Source organism: Patiria miniata, unplaced genomic scaffold, assembly GCF_015706575.1.
Source record: "Patiria miniata isolate m_02_andy unplaced genomic scaffold, ASM1570657v1 HiC_scaffold_7, whole genome shotgun sequence".
In the NCBI taxonomy this organism is placed as follows: domain Eukaryota; kingdom Metazoa; phylum Echinodermata; class Asteroidea; order Valvatida; family Asterinidae; genus Patiria; species Patiria miniata.
The window spans coordinates 15,440,543-15,460,446 of NW_024037074.1; the positions used below are offsets into that span (position 1 = coordinate 15,440,543).

At 37.8% G+C, this 19,904-nt stretch overlaps 3 protein-coding genes across 3 annotated transcripts; 2 read left to right on the plus strand and 1 right to left on the minus strand.

Moving 5' to 3' along the window:
* The first annotated feature begins 676 nt into the window (after positions 1 to 676).
* LOC119746335 (3-hydroxyisobutyrate dehydrogenase, mitochondrial-like) lies at positions 677 to 6,332 on the plus strand. The gene is made up of 8 exons (XM_038223224.1): positions 677 to 811; positions 1,543 to 1,559; positions 1,940 to 2,193; positions 2,440 to 2,561; positions 3,182 to 3,315; positions 3,469 to 3,545; positions 4,529 to 4,685; positions 5,403 to 6,332. The coding sequence occupies exons 1-8, from the start codon at positions 712 to 714 to the stop codon at positions 5,550 to 5,552; spliced, it is 1,011 nt and encodes a 336-aa protein (XP_038079152.1). The 5' UTR covers positions 677 to 711; the 3' UTR covers positions 5,553 to 6,332.
* Positions 6,333 to 8,086: 1,754 nt separating this feature from the next.
* LOC119746338 (endoplasmic reticulum junction formation protein lunapark-B-like) lies at positions 8,087 to 15,699 on the minus strand. Its single transcript, XM_038223230.1, has 9 exons — positions 15,451 to 15,699; positions 14,656 to 14,885; positions 13,921 to 13,979; positions 13,473 to 13,513; positions 12,863 to 12,995; positions 12,326 to 12,481; positions 11,752 to 11,913; positions 10,950 to 11,060; positions 8,087 to 10,586 (listed from the first exon to the last, which is right to left on the minus strand). Exons 1-9 carry the CDS (start codon positions 15,532 to 15,534, stop codon positions 10,300 to 10,302), a joined length of 1,263 nt encoding a protein of 420 aa, XP_038079158.1. The 5' UTR covers positions 15,535 to 15,699; the 3' UTR covers positions 8,087 to 10,299.
* Positions 15,700 to 15,884: 185 nt separating this feature from the next.
* Positions 15,885 to 18,934, plus strand: LOC119746339 (LRP chaperone MESD-like). The gene is made up of 3 exons (XM_038223231.1): positions 15,885 to 16,274; positions 16,874 to 17,109; positions 17,892 to 18,934. Exons 1-3 carry the CDS (start codon positions 16,080 to 16,082, stop codon positions 18,484 to 18,486), a joined length of 1,026 nt encoding a protein of 341 aa, XP_038079159.1. The 5' UTR covers positions 15,885 to 16,079; the 3' UTR covers positions 18,487 to 18,934.
* The last annotated feature ends 970 nt before the right edge of the window (positions 18,935 to 19,904 follow it).

Here is a 19,904-nt window from a genome sequence, read left to right on the forward strand (position 1 = left end):
AAAAAAACATCCATTTTACAGCTCCCTGGTCATAGAGAATACTGCTCGATTCAAATTACAAAGTCATGGATTTTAATAATCTTTCCCACATATTGATTTATTTTTTGCTCAAACACAGAGATTGAAATTCTCCCAAATGTGTCTTATTCAAAAGCAACTTTTGAAAAATGATAACAAAACTCAGTCTGACATACTGAGTTCAGACCCTGCATTTTTATTTCCCGATTTGTTGGATCAAAATTGAAGTTACATCATATTTTTTTACATTTAATAAACAAATATGCATAAACATCAAATAGTTATATAGTACACAGATGCAAAGAGGAATCAATAAAGATGGGATTATAAGAGTTGTGGTTTCTTGCCTCTTTCCTCACTGGAGTATGTCTTAATTATCTCAAAACAGATAACCAATTGAAACACTTGTATAGCATTGTGGCCGGCCAGACCCAGTGACTGGGGAACTATTAACTCCCTTTTTTCAAATTGTGAAGGCTTTGGTGGGCTAGTTTCACTCCACCACCCCTGCAAAAGGACTCAAGTCCATCAATATTCCAATATCTCAATCGTATTTGTTTTACAGAGAAAAAACTATTCCCCCCCCCCCCCCCCATTGGAGACCACCCGGTTACCACGTGGCCCCGCCCATATCTCAAATTCTCAATCATGAGAGCGCCACCTATTGGCCAAATAAGGTGTTGTGTCAACAAAATGGCAGCAATCAGGGGAATGAATGCAGGGAAAGTGCTTCAAACCGCGATCGCTTTTCGCCAAACCGGACCGAGATGGAATCTTCTGAGGTGTTTTGCAGGTACTTTGACGTTCAGGGTTTCCGTTGAGTATTTGAAATGCATGATCAGAAAACTTGTTTTATTTTTAGTGCCATTTGATATTTCAGGCTCTGACCGCCGCCCACACACAGCTGCCAGGTCCAAACATAGCAAGTACTAAGTAGGCCTGGGCCTAACAGAAGCTGTACCACTACTCCCACCAGAACAGTCATTATTGGAAAGATTCCCTTATCTGGCCATCAGTAATTTTTCCCTTAAATGTCCTTTCAACCATCAGAAAGTGATACTGATAATATGTCCTAAAAAGTCAAAATTAGCAGGGACAAATGTTGAATTTTTACTGACACTGAAAGTGACAGTGACTGAGAAAACACTTAGACATTTTCAGACCAGTCCCATAGGGTTTGTGCACAGGGTGACAAGTGATGGCCAGATATGGGAATCTTTCCTCATTATTTAGCATTCAGACTAGATGCAACTTGTACGATGTCTGTTGTGGAATGTTAGCATATGAAAAGAATATCTTGATAAGCACATAAAAAGTAGGTTCTAAGAAGTTCTTTGAAGTAAAGTCTGAGATATCCTACAGAATCGACCGATAGTGCAACGCGATCGATCGATTGCACAGATCAACCAATAGCGCCCAACATGTTTAACATAATAAACGAATTGGAGTTTTACAATGACAACATTGAAGAAACCATTTTTATTTTTAATGACTTGAACTTTTTGTTTCTTTTTTTATTTTCAGTGTCTGCCCAACAAAAGGTGAGATATTTTTGCATTAGTGCTCGGATGTACAGAATGCTTTGCCCAAATTTGTCCAATCATTGCCATGTCAATGTTTGTGCTTGAAGTCTCACAGCACTTTACCAGCTGAGAAGATCACTTCAAAATTTATAATACATCATAACACAGATAATTTTCCGATTAGGCCATCAAAAGTGAGCAATTTTGTTTGCAGCACTGAAGATAAGAGTTACTGCGCTGATATCTTAACAGCAACAATTTCTTATGGGCCTGTATCTCCCTGAGCCCATGGGACTATCATTGATATCCATTGTTGTTTGGCTGAAAGGGTCCAGTCTTACTGGCTACCCTTTGTCAAGAATACTGTTGATGGACATTTGTCATGGTCTTATCTTCAGGCCTCCATGACGCCCATCGGTTTCGTCGGTCTGGGCAACATGGGAGGTCACATGGCCAAGAACCTCCTGAAGCAAGGCTACCCGCTTGTCATTCATGACGTTTACCCAGAAGCCATCACTGAGCTGCAGGATCTTGGGGCCTCGGTCGCTGATTCGGCTGCTGATGTCGCTGAGAAGACTGACCGCATCGTGACAATGCTCCCGTCAAGTCCAAACGTGATTGAGGCCTACAACAGCGCAACTGGCATTCTCTCGTGAGTATGGTACACAGGTTATGCTACTTGAGTATTCATTGAATCAGAGTCCTTGAATTTTGCAATACAAGTTTTTAGAATCAGCAGTATTTGTTTGGATTTTATTAAATCTCCCCAAAGCGCCCTCTATTGATAAGAAAACATAATCTTTGTGACCTTATACCAGAAATAAATATTTTAGTTGAAAATTCTCAACCATGCCTTAATAATTAAATTCAACACATTTTTTTCTCTTTTTCCCCCCAGAACTGTAAGGAAAGGGGCTCTCCTCATAGACAGCAGCACCATCGATCCGTCCGTAGCTAAAGAGGTTGCGGCTCAAGCAGAGAAGAAAGGAGCCGTTTACATGGACGCACCGGTGTCGGGAGGTAAGTCAATACACGAAGGCTGAGGGCTCTTGTGCATGCACGGTTGAGGGCGCTTTACAGCCAACACACAGGAGTTGGTGAGGCAGGCCCTTTAACCCTCATTGTTTTGTGTAATTTAGCTCGTGTCAGTTGGACATTCCAATGCACTCCAACAGACATGTATTGAGGCAGCTTTGACTTCCCAGCCAAGTGAGAATAAAATTCTCCTCACAATGCTGTTTGATGCACTTTGATCGGACATTCCGTTGACAAGTTGTGGCTGCTTAAACTTTGAACTTATCAACATGTCAAAAAAGTAAAACACTGAAAAATTTTTTTTAAAAAGGCCTTTAAATATTCGATTTTTGTAGTCGTGAAAAAGATTATGCCAATCGTTTTTCCTTAAAAACACTTTTATTCCACAATTTTTTAGTACAGTTTCTTCAAACTATGTGTAGTAGACATATCAAAGATTACAAATATCAATAAATTTAAAGATAAAACAAAATCACCCCATTCGTTTTTTTTTTGGGGGGGGGCAGTTTTCTCCACTTCGGCCTGTGATAGGGCTTGCCAGTTTTTTGCCATAACCACGTTCATCCTTTTTAATGAGGGGTTGAAAACATTTTGTTTGTTTGTAGGTGTGAACGCGGCACGAGATGCTTTGTTGACGTTTATGGTGGGAGGCAAGCCTGAGGAGTTTGGTGCAGCTAAGGAGTTGCTACAGTGCATGGGGAAGAACGTGGTCAACACAGGACCTGTAGGAACGGGACAGGTAAGGCAAGATTGGCAAAACATATATCCCAGCAAAACACATTAATTGGGGAGGGGGTGGGGTTGTGGATTCATTATATGCATCATTATTCAAATTTAAGATCCCAAAAATTTAGAGATGCATATATTATAAAATGTCCAATTTTTTTTGCAGGCTGCAAAAATCTGCAACAACATGATGTTGGGGATCACAATGATTGGGACCTCAGAAACGATGAATCTTGGAATCAGGTGAGAATTCTGAGAATGAAGGATGTGTCCAAGGAAGGATCAGCCCTGAACATGAATGAATAAGGCTTCGCATGAACAGTGCACCACGTATTTGCTGTAAGGAGGTTGTGCCACAAAGACAAAAACTTTTGGCATTGTATTCCGTGAGAATAGAGAAAATAGACTCATTGCCTCACTATGGAACTCTTGTATCTTGTTTTGCAGTTGATTTTGATCCGTCCCAGTTCAAGTGTAACATCAATACTTATCTTCCTACTTGAAGTAATTTCTTTTTATGTTTCCAGTTGTAGCCCTTCTTTGTGTACCCCTCACCTTGAGTGGTCCTTGTGATGGCCTTGTGATGGGCGGTTCTCATTAAAAAAAAGAAAGGCTTTTTGGCGTAACAAAATTTAGACTGCATCAGAAACACTATGAATATACAAAGCCAAGTTAATCAAAATGACTTGGGGGGATTGTTATTTCAAATTTGTTAAAATGACTTGATTTTAGTATTCTAATTCATTTCTCAGAAAATATTATTTTCCAGAAGTGCTCTTTTTTGTGAATTTATTTGCTGAATGTTGGATTTCTAAATGAAACTTATTTAATTTCACATTAAGTAATATAAATTGTAAGTGACGTCTGTCATGACCCAGTATGGTCCATCAGGCTGGTGTTTATCTCCAGTTTCCTTGGCATGAAACAACTGAGGATAATTCTATTTCCCCCCCCCCCCCTCCTGGATGGGATGCCAGTCCATCGCAGGTTACTCCCCAGCTAATGCCATTACCTTGTATACTCCTGGGAGAAGAGGGGCAAGTGGGGTGAAGTGGCTTGCCCAAGGACACAACATATGGCCAGCAGCTGGATTCGAACCCCTGACCCTCTGATCATGAGTCACAAACTTTAACCACTTGGCCGCACTTCCCCACATTCACATTACATTTTCTTAAATTTATTTAATCATTTCTTTTTTATTTTCATTTTTCCTAAATCATTAACAGGTTAGGCTTGGAGCCCAAGATGTTAGCCCAGATTCTGAACACCAGCAGTGGGCGTAGCTGGTCCAGTGATACCTATAACCCAGTCCCTGGGGTGATGGAGGGCGTACCGTCGGCCAATCAATACAAGGGAGGATTCAGCACGGGGCTCATGACCAAGGTAGTTAAGGATTTTTTTTTTAAGGATCATTTTTCCTTAGAACTCTCAAAAGTGCACGTTTTTCCTTAGGATTTTTGTAACGTTTTTGCTTGTCCTTTTTGGTCAGTTCATTGTCCTATTTGTGCCTATCTCACTGACTGACGAATTTACTGACTGACTGACTCCCCGACCAGCACTCAATTGTGTGCCGGGCAGTGCTATTGTATAGGATTACCCTGTAATGCCAATGAATGGGCTAAATCCAGCCCATTGTGTACACAGATACATGAAAAGACTTCCAGTGAATAGCCATGAAGTTGAATAGAATTTGGTGGGCTTGTCTTGTCCTGCTCCTCAAATCTTTTCAAAAAGTCGCAGTGTTTTCCTTAAAAATGCTCCAAAATGTCACAATTTTAATCCATATAACGGGAGGCTTTTGAGACGTTTGGTGGCAGCAACCAAACTGGTCCTTTTTTGCTTGTATCATTTTTGGTATTATTGTTTGCATCATTTTGAACATGCACAAAATAAACATGACGTAAAATTTGAAATGAACCCTTGAAAATCACCGGTGTCTCAAAGGTTTCCTATGCTGAAGGAATGGGTGACAGGAGGCAAAGCTGCCTGCCTGTTTGAGCTGTACATGTATATTTATTCTCTAATGTATCTGTAAAAGCACAGTGCTTGGATGTACAGGGAAACTAATGGATTAAACTGACTTTCCGACACATTTTACAGGACCTTGGCCTAGCGCAGAATGCCGCCACTAACACCAAGAGCCCGACGCCGCTGGGCTCCCTAGCTCATCAGATCTACAGAATCATGTGCAGCAAGGGATACAGTCTCAAGGATTTCTCATCAGCGTTTCAGTATCTTAAAGAAGAATGAGACGTAAGATTTATTGACGTCATCCCTGTACATTGAAAACAAACTGTGGTGACACACTTTGTATTTATACGCAGATGCCCCTACAAAACAATTGTGCATTTTGAAGAAAACTTTTCTTTGAATAACCGTTTCTAGTTGGTAATCTGTGTCCATGTTTCAAACACCTAGTTCTGTTTGTTGTCGTCAGAATTGACCCAGTAGCAAAAATAAAATAAATGTGGGGTGGGGAGGCGAGTCCAGAAGGCCATCGTTGTCAGACTAAGGAGAATGAAATAGCATTAGGAAAAATTACAAAACTGGTTCGGTTTTCAATTTTTAAAAAAGCAGTAAATTTTTTTGAAAGGATGCTGTGCTTTCATATAGCATATGTAGCAACATATGTGTCTTACTTGGAGAGAGTAGATCATTCTTTCAAAATTCCACTCAGGTGTTTGGAACATGGAGCTTTGTATTATCGCAACAGGGTTTGACTTGTACAGAAAAAAAAAACAGATCATGAAGTCAATCTTTGGTGCCAAGTCTTCTTTTTTAATCATGTCAAGAACGTGGATCAAATCTGCTGTATTTCTTTAGCTTACAAGCCAAAAGGTTGTGATCAGGAAGCAAGTTTGAGTGTTGAATTATAGTCAACCACTTGTTATTTTGCATACACTTTGGGTATGTTTGTACATGGACATGAAAAAGGTACAGAAACTAAACACTAACTTTTTATTGTTAATTTAGTTACTTTTTAGAAGTATTACATTCATTGAACTGGATCACTTATGTGATGTAGCACAACCTGTATCTGTATTTTTTTTTCTGGGATACTTTCGGTATCCTAAAAAAAACCTCCACTTTGCAGTAACCAATTTTGATGAAAAGAGGAAGGTCAACCCCTTGCAATTTGTTATTTGTCAGAAATATCAAGTTTTGCCCAATTTTCATGATTTTGATGAAGACAGCAAGGTTAACCCTTTACAAATGTTAATTTGTCAGAAATATCAAATTTTTCCCAATTTTGATGAAAACAGCAAGGTTAACCCCTTACAAATGTTAATTTGTCAGAATTATCAAATTTTGCCCAATTTTAATGAAAACAGCAAGGCTAACCGCTTACGAATGTTAATTTGTCAGAAATATCAAATTTTGCCCAATTTTGATGAAAACGGCAAGGCTAACCCCTTACACATTCTAATTTATCAGAAAAATCAACTTTTGCCCAATTTGGATGAAAACAGCAAGGCTAACCCCTACAAACGTTAATTTGTCAGTAATACCAACTTTTGCCCAATTTTGATGAAAACAGCAAGGCTAACCCCTTAGAAATGTTAATTTGACAGGAATATCACATTTTGCCCAATTTTGATGAAAACAGCAAGGTTAAGCCCTTTTAAGTGTTAATTTGTCACAAAAATCAACTTTTGCCCAATATTGAAGAAAACAGCAAGGTTAACCCCTTACGCATTCTAATTTGTCAGAAAAAATCAAATTTTGCCCAATTTTGATGAAAACAGCAAGGTTAACCCCTTACAAATGTTAATTGGACAGAAATTTCACATTTTGCCACATTTTGATGAAAACAGCAAGGTTAACCCCCTTACAAATGATAATTTGACAGAAATATCAAATTTTGCCACATTTTGATGAAAACAGCAAGGTTAACCCCTTACAAATGTTAATTTGACAGAAATTTCACATTTTGCCACATTTTGATGAAAACAGCAAGGTTAACCCCTTACAAATGTTAATTTGACAGAAATATCAAATTTTGCCACATTTTGATGAAAACAGCAAGGTTAACCCCTTACAAATGTTAATTTGACAGAAATATCACATTTTGCCACATTTTGATGAAAACAGCAAGGTTAACCCCTTACAAATGTTAATTTGTCAGAAATATCACATTTTGCCCAATTTTGATGAAAACAGCAAGGTTAAGCCCTTACAAGTGTTAATTTGTCACAAAAATAAACTTTTGCCCAATTTTGATGAAAATAGCAAGGTTAAGCCCTTACAAGTGTTAATTTGACAGAAATATCACATTTCACCAAATTTTGATGAAAACAGCAAGATTAACCTCTTGCACATTCTAATTAGTCGGATAAATTAACTTTTGCCAAATTTGGATGAAAATAGCCAGGTTAACCCCTTACAAGTGTATTGTTTTCCAGAAAAATTAAACCAATTTCATTTAGCTAGTATCACAGTTATACATACATCAATTTTTTAGGTTAGTTTCATAACTATAGCTATATTTTAACAAGATATTTCTGAAATGGCTGTCTTGGTAAAGACATGTACGCAGCTTGAGTAATATACAGGGATTTATTGGACTGTAATATACCGGTAGCACCCAAAATTGCTCCAAATTGACCTGACTAACACCAACTGGGGATTACGTCTGGCCACCATCAAAGGAAAAATGTAGAGAAACACCACTAAAAACAGTGCATACATACTAGATCGGCAATTCTGGAATTTCTAGCTGTAGTGCGGTACCTTTGTAATTGTATCAACAGTTCATGCCACTTTGTGAACAAGAACATACTTGATTAATTTCACCATGAAATATGTGAATATTCAAATGCTGATGAAAATTCCCACTTTTGATGGTATACGAATTTATTCACAGTTAAGGACAAGGTGTTTAAAGACTGCAGTATAAACCTGTTAAAATCTGTCTTTTTAAACCCTCAATTAAAAATTAGCAGAGAAATAGCAGAATTGCCTTGTGTAAATGTTTGTCCAATTCTTAACGTTCCACCCTTTTTTAAAGTTTAATCTGACAACTGTGATAAATAAAATTGAAAGTTTAAAACAACTTCAGGTGTATTAAGCCATTATACAACACATTTCTTTGCTATGGATTCTCACTGTGAACAACATTTGATGCTGTCCATGTTCATGATAATTCTCCACATTTTACACACAATTACCAAATATGTGTAGTTTGAGAAAGTCTTTTTATATTTGCTAAATGGCTCCAATAATGTATAATAGAAATATTATTTACTCTCTTATCTGGAATTTTCCCAAATCTTTACAAACAAGTCTTAATGATTACATATCCAAGTGTTCAATGGATACAAATCTCATGTCAAAATGAAGCTCCAATTATTTTAATGGAGCATTAATGCTTCTTTAATATTTGTTGCCAATCATGTCAAAGTATTCTTTAATTTGTGAATAACACCACATTCTCCTATAAAACAATAATTGTTCTCCTCTGATTATTGGTTTTCATATTAACGTGCTGTTTATGAAAAGCAGTTGTTTAAATCCAGCAAAAAGTTCCTATAAAGGACGTAGCTTTACATGTACATGTCCCACAGATATTCAGGTTTTTTGTTAAACAATCAAAGCTATCATTGTTGACATTTGACGACACTGACAAGAACACAGCATATTGCCCACCAGTCGTACAATATTTTACATTGCCCAATGTGTTTTATAACACAAAACAATGTACAAATAATCTTCACAAATTTTCACTTTCTATCAGTTTTCAGCTACAAAAGCCGATGTAAAAAAAAACAGTAGTTGTATTAAACACTTGCTTTGAAAATATTCTATTGAGCAAAGTGTTTAGTATAAGCCTCAGTGAAACCACAACCTAGTCTCACAATTTTTTGGCAAGTCTTTACGAGAATAATTTGCAACAAAAACACTTCAAACACCTAAACCACAAAAAAGAACTAATTCTTTCATTTAAACCATTAAAATAAATTATGAAACCATTTTTGTAGCATTTCTTCTGATAAATAATTAAAACCATTCCTCTTGATTTCTACACAAAGCAAAACAATTCAAGAAAAAAAATGCAAAATTTCAGAATATCAACAGAAAAGACAAAAATCGTAGGGTGTGCTTTTACAGGTAGTACATGAATCGGGTACCCGACTGAAAAAAAAAGTTACACAGTAAGTGTAAAGAAACCAGACCCCAAACTTCAAATCTCTGAAGTTACTGTTCATGTTGTTAACAAAGATCAGCAAGATAACACTACCACATCTTTGTGTCAACACAGCAAGACACAAGTGTGAACAGGGAGCTTAAAGCTCAAACAAGAAAAACATATTGTCTTCCCATGTAGCCTGGTTTTCATTTTTATAATTCCCCAAAAAATCACATTCAAAAGCTTTCCTTTTCCTTGCCTGAGAACTTACTAAGTAATTTGTAAAGTTGGTTTCAGGTACCCGATTCCATAATCTGGAACCTGGCATCAATTGCTGGGTACCCGGTTCCAATGCACAGCCCTAGAAAAAAAATGGGGGGGGGGGGGAATTGGGGGGAAGTGTTTCTTCTAAGTATAACCTGTTCCGTGTTGCATACCTTTACGTTTTCCTTTAATAACCAAACATGTAGTATTCAGGATCCATTGCATGGATTATTTTTTCAAAAATCTTATTCATCTTCTCTTAAAAAAATTATTTTTTGGATTTATTATAATGAGAAAAGTATCTTTCAAGAAATTTAGAACTGATGGCATTTAATGCTGGCGGCAATGAAAGCTTGAGAGGCTGAAACACTGCAAGCTTGTTTAATTTCCAAGTCTCATGAAGTATTTCAAATTTTCTTTTAAAAGTTCCTTTTATGACCAAAAAAAAGGACAACATGTTTGCTTTGATTCAACACCAAAACACAAACATCTGTGTATCATAAATCAATATTTAATATAATAACTTATTGAAATCTGAATAAACAAGTCTCAAAAAAATGTACAAAGTATCACAATCACATAATAAATCTGCATCCTACCGTTCTATCAGCTTGCACTTTCCCCCTGTATATCCTCTACCTCTGTCTCATCCATCTCCCCACCGTGTGTATCTGAGGGTGCCTCACCGTGTGTGTCAGCAGGTGTGTTGTCGCTTTCGTCATCCTGTGTGGCTGCCCCCTCCTGCACATCCCCACCGTCTTGTGCTGTGCCTTCTGTCTGGGTGTTTGGTTTTGGGACAGATGAGGGCAGACTGGAAGAGGTTGAAGCAACGTCAGAATCCGATTGGCTGCCTCCTTCACTGGTACTGCTGCGCCGTGGTGTGCTTTCTAAACCTGCAAGGTATGAAAAGAATGGTAACACGTAAATTTATTTGCAGGAAAGCAGTATTACATTAACAATTATTTTGTGTAGGCACAAAATTCGTTCACAAAATATTTGGGAAAGAACTGTGCATGAGTTTTGATACTTGTATGATACTAGTATGGATCCAAAATCATTAATCCTTAAATAAAGAGGAAATGGGGGAGGATGCAAAAAGAGGACATTTAGAGAAACATGAAGCATTTAAGAAAGAGGACTTGAAAAGAGACACTAAAGTGAAAAGGAAACAAGAGTACAGCAAGGATCTCAGGTAAAAGATTTTGGATGGAATAAAGCAGTAGAAATTGAAATGATTCAATTGGAAAAGGTCTCACCTCGGCTAGGAGAGCCTTGTCTTGGAGACGGAGATGCTACCGGAAGCTGGGGTGCCTGAGGCCGGACCTTCTTAGATGGATTGAAGACGCCGCAGTAAGCACACTTGAAGGCTGAAATGATACACACAAAGACCGTCAATACGATAGTAGATGCATTTCATATGAGTCATATTATACATTTGAGGTCCACTTTTTCCTGTCCTTGCCACATTTGACATCTATAATTGTATCATCCTGATGCACTCCTTAATGCAGTCGTCCTCCAAGAGTGATAATGAATAGCAAACTACCTAGCTTGGAAAAAAATTTAAAATTGTTTGAAGTCATTCTTTATGACACTTGAGTGGCAAATTACAAAGTACCAAGGTAACAGGGACAGGAAAAATGTCGCACTATGGATCCTAAATTTATTGAATGACGCATTTGCATCTGATACACAATTACTTTTTCTGGAACTGAATTAGTTTCTGCATATTATATGAATGAAGAACTTGAGCAAGATGGTACAGATACCTTGACTGTTTTTACTTTATTAGTAAAAGTAGTTTGAAAAAAAGTACGGATCTGAAAACCTTTGAAAAAAATGTTAGTAAACTACTTGTGGAAAAATGGAAAAGTATTTGAGGCCAGAAAGTTTGAAAACAGAAGAAGTATGGAAAAAAATGGGGAAAAATATTTATTCATATTTCATACTCTGGAATAAATAAAAAATACATTACAAACAATTAAAACTGTTCAGGACAAACATTTTTAGCAACCTGTCACATTTTCAAGCAAAACGGGAAAAAACAATTGGGCTTACCAAGATATTCAAATTCTTCTTGTAGTGCCATGCCGTTATGGGAGTAGCAATGCCTACAGATCAGGGCATAGCGACTGGATGGGCCATCACCAACTAAGAAGTCAACTAACTTGTCTACTGTGCCTCGCTCTCTGGGCAGGATGGGACGAGGCGGTTGGGGTCCTGAGAAATGTGGAAAGAAGAAAGTAAGGTGTTTTTATTTCTTAGAGTTGGGAGAGAATCATAGCTTGGTGATTTGGGTTCATGGTGTGGTTGGTGGGTTCCAGGTTCGATTCCTGCTTAATAAGCTTTGTGTGGTTGGCTTCCAGGGTCAGGGGTTCAAATGCTACCTTAAATGTGGAGTTTCTAAAACAGACAACAGGAAATATCGTGTAACTACCCATATGTTTGAGCTTTTTCGACTTGGATAAACTCGGTGGTTTATATTTACTTATAAGACACTTATCCCAAATGAGGATTAATCCATACTAACATTTATTACAGCCAAAAAGCTTTCATTATCATTGTCATAAGAGTTGTCGTTTTCACTGGATCTTCACATTTTCTCCACAAAATCAGATATCCTGATACTTACTCATCATTAGTTGCTGTTGCGGGGTGAGTTTGGGTGCCAGGCTGGGTGAGGCCATCTGCTGGGCTCTCTGCTGGGCTCTCTGCTGGGGTCCCTGTGGGGGTGTGTTGGGGGTTCTGGTACCCCTGGCTGTCATGGGTCTTTGGCGAAGTTTAGGCACTGCAAAAGGAATTGTCAGAATCATTCGTTGTGAATGCGACAGATTGCACATGCAGGACTGAGAGGGTTAGGGTAAACAAGCAACTTGGGATCCACATAAAATTCAATACTATTTTTCATCCTTCACTGACATATTTTTATTTAGTTTTTAGCACCATACTGAGCGTTATGTCAGCCGAGCCCATGAAATCATTTTTTCAATAGCATGTGCATTTTTATCGTTTGCTATGTGTTACCATTCAGTACAAGAACCATTCAGTTTTATGCAAATGGATCTGAGAATGAGATAAGGATATTTCAGAAGTTCCTGGATGTCTGCGTCAACCTATATAACAGTTAGAAAGAGTCAGAGGGGTAAACCTTTCATGGAGCTTATCCTACCTGGTGCTTGGCCAGGTTTAGGGCCGGCCACTGCCAACACTGGCTGAAGGGGCGGAGGGGAGGAACTGGGGTCAAATCGATCCAGGATCTCCTTGGCTTTCTTGTAACTCTCCTTGTCCTTGACTTCCTCCAGCTGAAAACCATCAGAATCACATCAAAATAAAACCTTTATAAACTGGCAATTGTAATCTCATAGCAGGTTTAAGATTGTTTGAGTGACGTACTGAGTGTATTTGACTATGCTCTAAAACTACAAAGCAAAGCAGTACTTCACTGGAAGGCCACAACCTAAATTTGGAAATAAATTCTGAACTTTTTTTATCAAGTCTTTATGCTTCTTTTTGAAATACAAACATTATGTCGTAACAAGAATTCATTTTTTGGTGTTGGAAATGGCATGATGACGGCACAACATTTTCTTCTGTGAATTATCAGATCATGATGCAAGAACAAGGATGTTCAAAAGTCAAAAGTATCTAATCTTGTTGAGGGTGAATGCAAAATTAACAAGGTAGCATGTCAAGGTTTACCTCAAAGTTTTACAAGCACCTCAGGTTCAACCTTAATTTGTCATTTGTTTAATTTTGTATTCTTTCCATAATATACTCACAATTGTCTTCTTTTCTGCTCTCAAGTCCTCTAGAGCCATTTCTGAAAATCGGACATAAAAATAATTATTATTGCATACTGCTCATAAATTATGGACACTTTGGACAGACCCTAATTACTGCATATCTCTCATAAATTATAGACAGAGAAAAAGTAGTCATTTTAGCCTATATTTTATTCAGATAAAAGAAAAGACAACAGGTCTAAAGACTATCTGGAAAACTGTCTTTTAGAAAAACTGTCCTCGGCTAAATGGGGAACACATCACACAAAAATGTCAACATGAATTGTGATGAACACAAACAATATCTTCCCAAAGAAGTGGATTTCCCATCTCAAAGCATATAAAAAAAGAATTCTTTTCCCCACAGGTATGTAAAAGAGAAAATGATCTTTTGTCACAGATTTCAACACGTCGCAATTGCAGTGATTAGAGTGAAGTAACTTACGGTTTCTTGCTATTCTCTTGACATAGTACCACTGAAGCAACTTCCTAATGCCAAAGATTCTGCACAAGAAGAAAATCAAAAACAGACTTTGCTTCAGAAACTTTCTTTTAAAAGTTAAATGTTTAGATTGCACTTCCCATTTTCAAAATTGTATTGAAATAAATTTCTTCTAAAACTCTTTTCAAAAGTTTTAAAGCAAAAACAAAAATTTAAGTTCACTTTTTCCATGGTCAACAGACAATTTTGCTGGATTCTTGTAGTTTTTTTCTTAAATGTACTCGATATTGGTCTTCTAATGCCACAGACATTTTTAATTGCAAATTTTATTCCAATTCCATTAGACAAAGACAAGGTCCTCAGTATTTCATCAGCCAAGTTTGAAGTCTCAGTTTAGGAGACTTTTCTGCAGCAAGTGATTTAACAGTAGTCTGGGGTAGACTATGGAGAGATGTGTAGAAATAGAGACCAGTACCACAAGTTTCTTTTGACAGTTTGATGCAGTGCTAAAAGGGTTAGGGGCTGGTTGTTTCATGTGCCAATCTATTTTCTTGTATTGCATGTTTTTAATATATTATTTTTGGGACACAGTATTAAGAGTCCAAATGTTCGGACTTATCCAAACCACAGAAGTGACTTCCCCAACTATAGATAGGAGTAATAGGACTGTCCCAACAAGTAAGGGCCACTGCTATAGTTGGGGAATAACACATTTGGTAGTGTTTTCTTTCAACTTACAGAACTGGAAACAGAAGGAAAGGAAGGATCTGTGTTGCCCTTCCCTTCCAGTCCCTTGCCTCATAGTAGAAATAGAAGAACAGCGCCATCAGTAGGTAGACAATGACGGAGTACAGAAGTAATGAACCCATCATCTGTTTTTCTCGCTGCGTGTCTCGACGTTTCAGGCTCAAGAGGGCCTCCATCTTTTTCTCAATAGCTTCTAACTGCTCCATGGTCGACTTCTTGCGCTGTTATAAAATACAGGTATTCAAGAAACTGCAGTAAATATAATATGTACTCTAATCAGTGAAAAAGTTTAAACACAGGCTAAGGTTTTTGTTTGACATGTTGGAAAACGGCAGCAATATTCAATTTTACAATAATTTTACTTGCATTATAGGCCTAATATTATTAGGCCTAAAAATAAATGTTTCTGTTTTTGTACTTGTAGAAATCAATGAAACGTGGCACGTAAAAAATGACATAGGCCCCTAATTAAATCTGGGAGTACGGATCTGACTGAGTGAGACAGTGTGTGTGAGAGCGAGACTGAGATTTGAGAAACAATTTGTAAAAATAAATGTATTAAAAATACTTTAAATTTCTTCTTGACTCTCCGTAGACTTTCACCAGTGAAGTGGCGCGATACTATACTGAATACTCTTTCCAAAGTAATATATTTTAAAAGATCAAGGGGTCTATCATTAGTCAGTTGGGGGGGGGGGGAAGGAGTATTTAAAATCTTTCACGAAATTGATGCAATGTAAAGTCCATGAACATAAATCATAATATTAGTGACACTGGCCTACTTACCCATATCCTTGAAATTATGCTCCCCATGATAGGGCGTCTAAATGAAACAATTCTGTTTGACAAAACCAAAGTTATTATAGACATTCAACTTAATCAAAATTCTCGGAAATTATGTGCAAACAGTGACAGTGCGTTCGATTTCTTCACAAATTTCCCCGTGTTCGCTAGTCGGTATGGTACCCTGTGAACTTTGACGATAGGAATAAGAGATGCCGTGTTTTAATTTCACCAATTTATCTAGGTCAAGTGGTGCCAGACTAAAAACATAGTCGGGTACCAATTTTACTTGTACGCAACATTATATTGTTGTCGCCTGGGTGCATTTAGTTTCAGATGGTTTATTTCCGTTTATTTCACAAAAGTAAATCGAGAAAAATCCTGCAATTTCACGGTTTTGTGACCTCAATAATCACTTCAGTTTATGTGGAACCTTTTTAAAATTCCAATGCTTGGTCCAACCATTTCACGGTTGAATGATCCCAAACTAAACACGTGTCCTTCTCTGGCATCGACGACTAAGTACACGTAATCCTAACTGCAGATTGGTCGGTCGCTAATTTATTGACCCCGCTATATTCCAACTTCCTTTTCTCGTCTGCTCAGTACAGTTTTGTAGAGCGAGCTAAACAATGGCTGTAGGCAGAAGAACACTCCGCATTTGCCAACTTCTCGTTGCCCTTCTCCTACTTTCAATCTGCTTGAGGGTTGACGCTGGAAAGAAAGACGACGACAAAGATGAGAAACAAGACAAAAAGCCGAAGAAGAAAAAAGATATTCGGGATTACGACGATGCCGATATGGAGCGATTGTTCATGGAGTGGGAAGTGAGTTTCCGTTGTGTTTCATGGTTCAATCAATGGCATCATGGAGGAATAAAAAAACCACATGAGTGAAAATATGTTTTGAATTTTTAGCCTTTTGTCATTAAATCTAAATATTTGCCACCTCTCCACGTGGTGCCTTTATTTATTGTTTCGGCGTTTTAAGAATTAATAATTTAAAAAAAAAAAATTGTTTTATAAATATAATGAATAAGTCATCTGTGACTTTACTGATGAGATTTTTAAAAGGAAGTTTAGTTTTGGGGAAAAAAATGCAACCTGACGCCACTTCAGCGGTCAAGAAAATTGGAAATGTTTCTCAGTCCCTGACGCCACCTTTTTCTTCATATATCATCTCAATGAAGGTCAGTCATTGCAAAAATGATTATTATTAGTCATTTTTGCAATGACGGACCTTCATTGAGATTATACTATTGATAGGTATATGAAGAAAAAAGTGGCGTCAGGTTGCAACATTTTTTCCTTAATTTTCAACAACAACGTGGTTGGAAACCACGATATAAATTGAATTTTAAGAGACCTGTTAATATTTAAATTGAACTAAATTGATAATAAATTTTTATCCATTTTAAAACTTTCAGGAACATGAGGAGGAACATGACCCCGATGACCTTTTGGAACACGAGCGACCTCCCGCCAAAATTGACATGTCCCAGATCGACCCCAGTAACCCCGAGTCGGCACTCAAGCTGACCAAGAAGGGCAAGACGCTCATGTTGTTTGTCACTGTTTCGGGAAATCCCACGGAGGAAGAAACCGAAACAATTACGAATCAATGGCAAAGCATGCTGTTCAATGCCCACTACAATTTCAAGAGGTACGTTACTTGTGTGTGCTGTATGGCTTTAGAAGCAGAGTTGTAATCGAAACAATAACCGGTCAATCACAAGTCACCTCATTGTAGGTCAAATAAATGGTGACAATGATAATTCTTTCACTTCTTTGTCATCGTTCTTCCCTTATTACTTGAGGTCTCTCTTGTGACTGACTGACAGGGTTTTGAGTTCTTGAGGGACAATGATGGGTAAAGCGATGATGAAGACAACATGAAAATAAAGACAGTGATCAGCTTGACTCACAGTGAACGTGCAAAATCGCGCTCATCATGTAAGAAAATCGCATTTCATACTGCAAGAAACTGTTCGAACTTACAAAACATGGTGTCATTAGAATTAAGAGAAGTCTGCTTTAGGATGAAAAAGTTATTTTGAAATGATAAAAACACATCCTTGACTCTAATTTGATCAAAACTAAAGTGGCCCGTAACTACACAATCGCCGAAAGTTTATCTTCCTAACTGCATCAGTTCTGAAGATTAACAGTAAGTGTAAGACAGCATCCGTGATCAGAAATCAGTTTGCATAATTCGTCCTCTGTTGCTTGTTTGTCTACTCTGAATCCATCAACATCCACACACGTTTTGCAGTATTTTGATTGATGCTAATATGAAAGAAACAGATGTTGCATTTTCTTAATACTGCACTAGATTTCAAATCTAGTGCAGTAAGACAATGCCCCAAATCATTTGGGTTGATTCAGGGATAATAAGTGTAGAATATTTACTGCAGCAAATGTATATATTCTTGGTGATTTGTCCAGGTATCCAGTGAGCAGCAACCGTGCTATTTTTCTGCTGACGGACGGAAGCTTGGCCTGGGAGATCAAAGATTTCCTCATTGAGCAAGACCGATGTGATGAAGTCACCATCGACAGCCAGGTCTATTATGGCAAAGGCTCAGGGAAGAAGGTCGATGGAAAAGGAAAGACCATCGGGGTTGATGATGACAAAGACAAAGACAAGAAATCAGACAAGAAAAAGACAACCAAGAAAAGTCCACCTAAGGCCGATAAACAAAAGGAGAAACCGAAGAGCTCGTCCAGCAAGCACGATTCCAAACAGGATTCTAAGGAAGAGCGAAAGAAGACGGTCAAACCAACAAAAGATAAATCTGAGGACAAAACTGTGAAGAAAGAGAAGGAAGAAGGCAAGGCTGATACGTTCTTCCCGCAAGTGGACGAAATTGATGAGGAGGAAATGGATGGAGAGCACGTGGAGCAAAGCGAACCTGCTGACCGCGCCAAGAAAGCTCGGGAAAAAGTCAAAGGGTACAAATCAGCACAGCCACTGGAAATGCCGAGGAAGGACGGAGATAGTGATCTACCGAAAAAAGACAAGCAAAAAGAGGAACTATAAAACCAGGGTAACATCAAATCAAGGCCACGAAAAACAAAAGTATGTTTTGCCATCTGAAGTTAATATAGTTGCACGACGGTATTCCTAACAACTCTTCTTTCTATACAAGTTTGGTGGTGTTTGGTTCAATTTTTATTAAAATATTTTCTTTCTTCAAATGTTATTAGAGGCTTGGTCTCGGTGCCAATGAAGCATATTCAGAATTTTTACATTCCTTTTATGCATTCTTGAAGATTTTGTACATACCAGCATCCTTGTTTTTTTTTTTTATTAGACATGCATTGAAATGTGTGCAAATGACTTTCTGACTCGGATGCAAAATCTGTGATCTAAATTTTGATTTTATATTTTAGGGGGAGAAAATACTGAATTAGATCAATTAACAAACCCACCAATCAAAGTAATTGAAATTCTTTAATTAAAATAGCACCGAGGTGTACACTTGAAATGATTCGGAAATATTTTCACATTTACTGTTTTGTTCAAATTTGAAACCCTTCAATAATTTGAAGGATGGTAGCTCCTGTCACATGCATTGTTATTGAACTGTTGAATATGTTGTGCCCATTCTTGAAAATCACGCATTCTCGAGAATGGGCATGCACATTCTCGAGAATGAGCGCGCATTCTTAAGAATGAGCGCCCATTCTTAAGAACGAGCACGCGTTTTTAAGAATGAGCGCTCATTCTTAAGATTGGGTGGGAATATCACGTGCACAATTTATGAATTTTGCCCAATCTTAACAAACATTGCACGACATAATTATGTTAAATGAATGGTATAGCGGTTAAAAGGGAAACAATTCATATAAAGAGGAAAGAAAATGTGCTATGCTTCTGTACTCGTATAACTACGATAATTTGAATCAAATTAAACCTGTTATTATTGCTTTTTTCTGCCCACTATGGGAAGTTTTGTAATAACGGAGGACTGGGAACTAGTCTGGGAAGTGCTTTGTTTAGGCTAGACAAGTTACAAGTCCCTGCATGTATCATATGCGTGCCACGAAAAAAAAACGATGTCCAGAAGCTGCCAAAATTGCTCTTTTGACTAGATAGAATCCAGCTCTGCGACGTTATGGTGGGATGTGAACAATAAATTGTGGCAATTTAAATGGGAAATAGCATTAGCACTATGGGATGTCGCAGTATTCATTCTCATTCTTCACATCCTTCATTCTTACGTCCCCCCCCCCCCCCCCCCCCCCCCCCCGCTTTTATTATCCCAAAAATCAGAATTCTTTGCACTAGTATTATTATGTCTCTTATATTTTCCCGGGTCCCCCCCCCCATATTAATACGCCTTTACTTATCATATCCACTCTACTTTTCAGCGCCTTGCGTTGCAACAGTATAATTATTGAGAATCAGTGAACGAGGATTCAGCTAGACTTGCCAAGCTCAGCCGGTGCTCGGCA

What these genes read in the sequence shown, in the direction of transcription:
- LOC119746335 (XM_038223224.1), top strand. Translation starts at nt 712, where the DNA reads ATGGCAGCAATCAGGGGAATGAATGCAGGGAAAGTGCTTCAAACCGCG. An exon ending in AGCGCAACTGGCATTCTCTC is followed by an intron (nt 2,194 to 2,439) that starts GTGAGTATGGTA and finishes TTTTCCCCCCAG; the next exon opens with AACTGTAAGGAAAGGGGCTC. An exon ending in GGACGCACCGGTGTCGGGAG is followed by an intron (nt 2,562 to 3,181) that starts GTAAGTCAATAC and finishes GTTTGTTTGTAG; the next exon opens with GTGTGAACGCGGCACGAGAT.
- LOC119746338 (XM_038223230.1), bottom strand. Translation starts at nt 15,534, where the DNA reads ATGTCTATAATAACTTTGGTTTTGTCAAACAGAATTGTTTCATTTAGA. An exon ending in GAGCAGAAAAGAAGACAATT is followed by an intron (nt 12,996 to 13,472) that starts GTGAGTATATTA and finishes GATGGTTTTCAG; the next exon opens with CTGGAGGAAGTCAAGGACAA. An exon ending in TAAACCTGGCCAAGCACCAG is followed by an intron (nt 12,482 to 12,862) that starts GTAGGATAAGCT and finishes TTCCTTTTGCAG; the next exon opens with TGCCTAAACTTCGCCAAAGA.
- LOC119746339 (XM_038223231.1), top strand. Translation starts at nt 16,080, where the DNA reads ATGGCTGTAGGCAGAAGAACACTCCGCATTTGCCAACTTCTCGTTGCC. An exon ending in GATTGTTCATGGAGTGGGAA is followed by an intron (nt 16,275 to 16,873) that starts GTGAGTTTCCGT and finishes TAAAACTTTCAG; the next exon opens with GAACATGAGGAGGAACATGA. An exon ending in GCCCACTACAATTTCAAGAG is followed by an intron (nt 17,110 to 17,891) that starts GTACGTTACTTG and finishes TGATTTGTCCAG; the next exon opens with GTATCCAGTGAGCAGCAACC.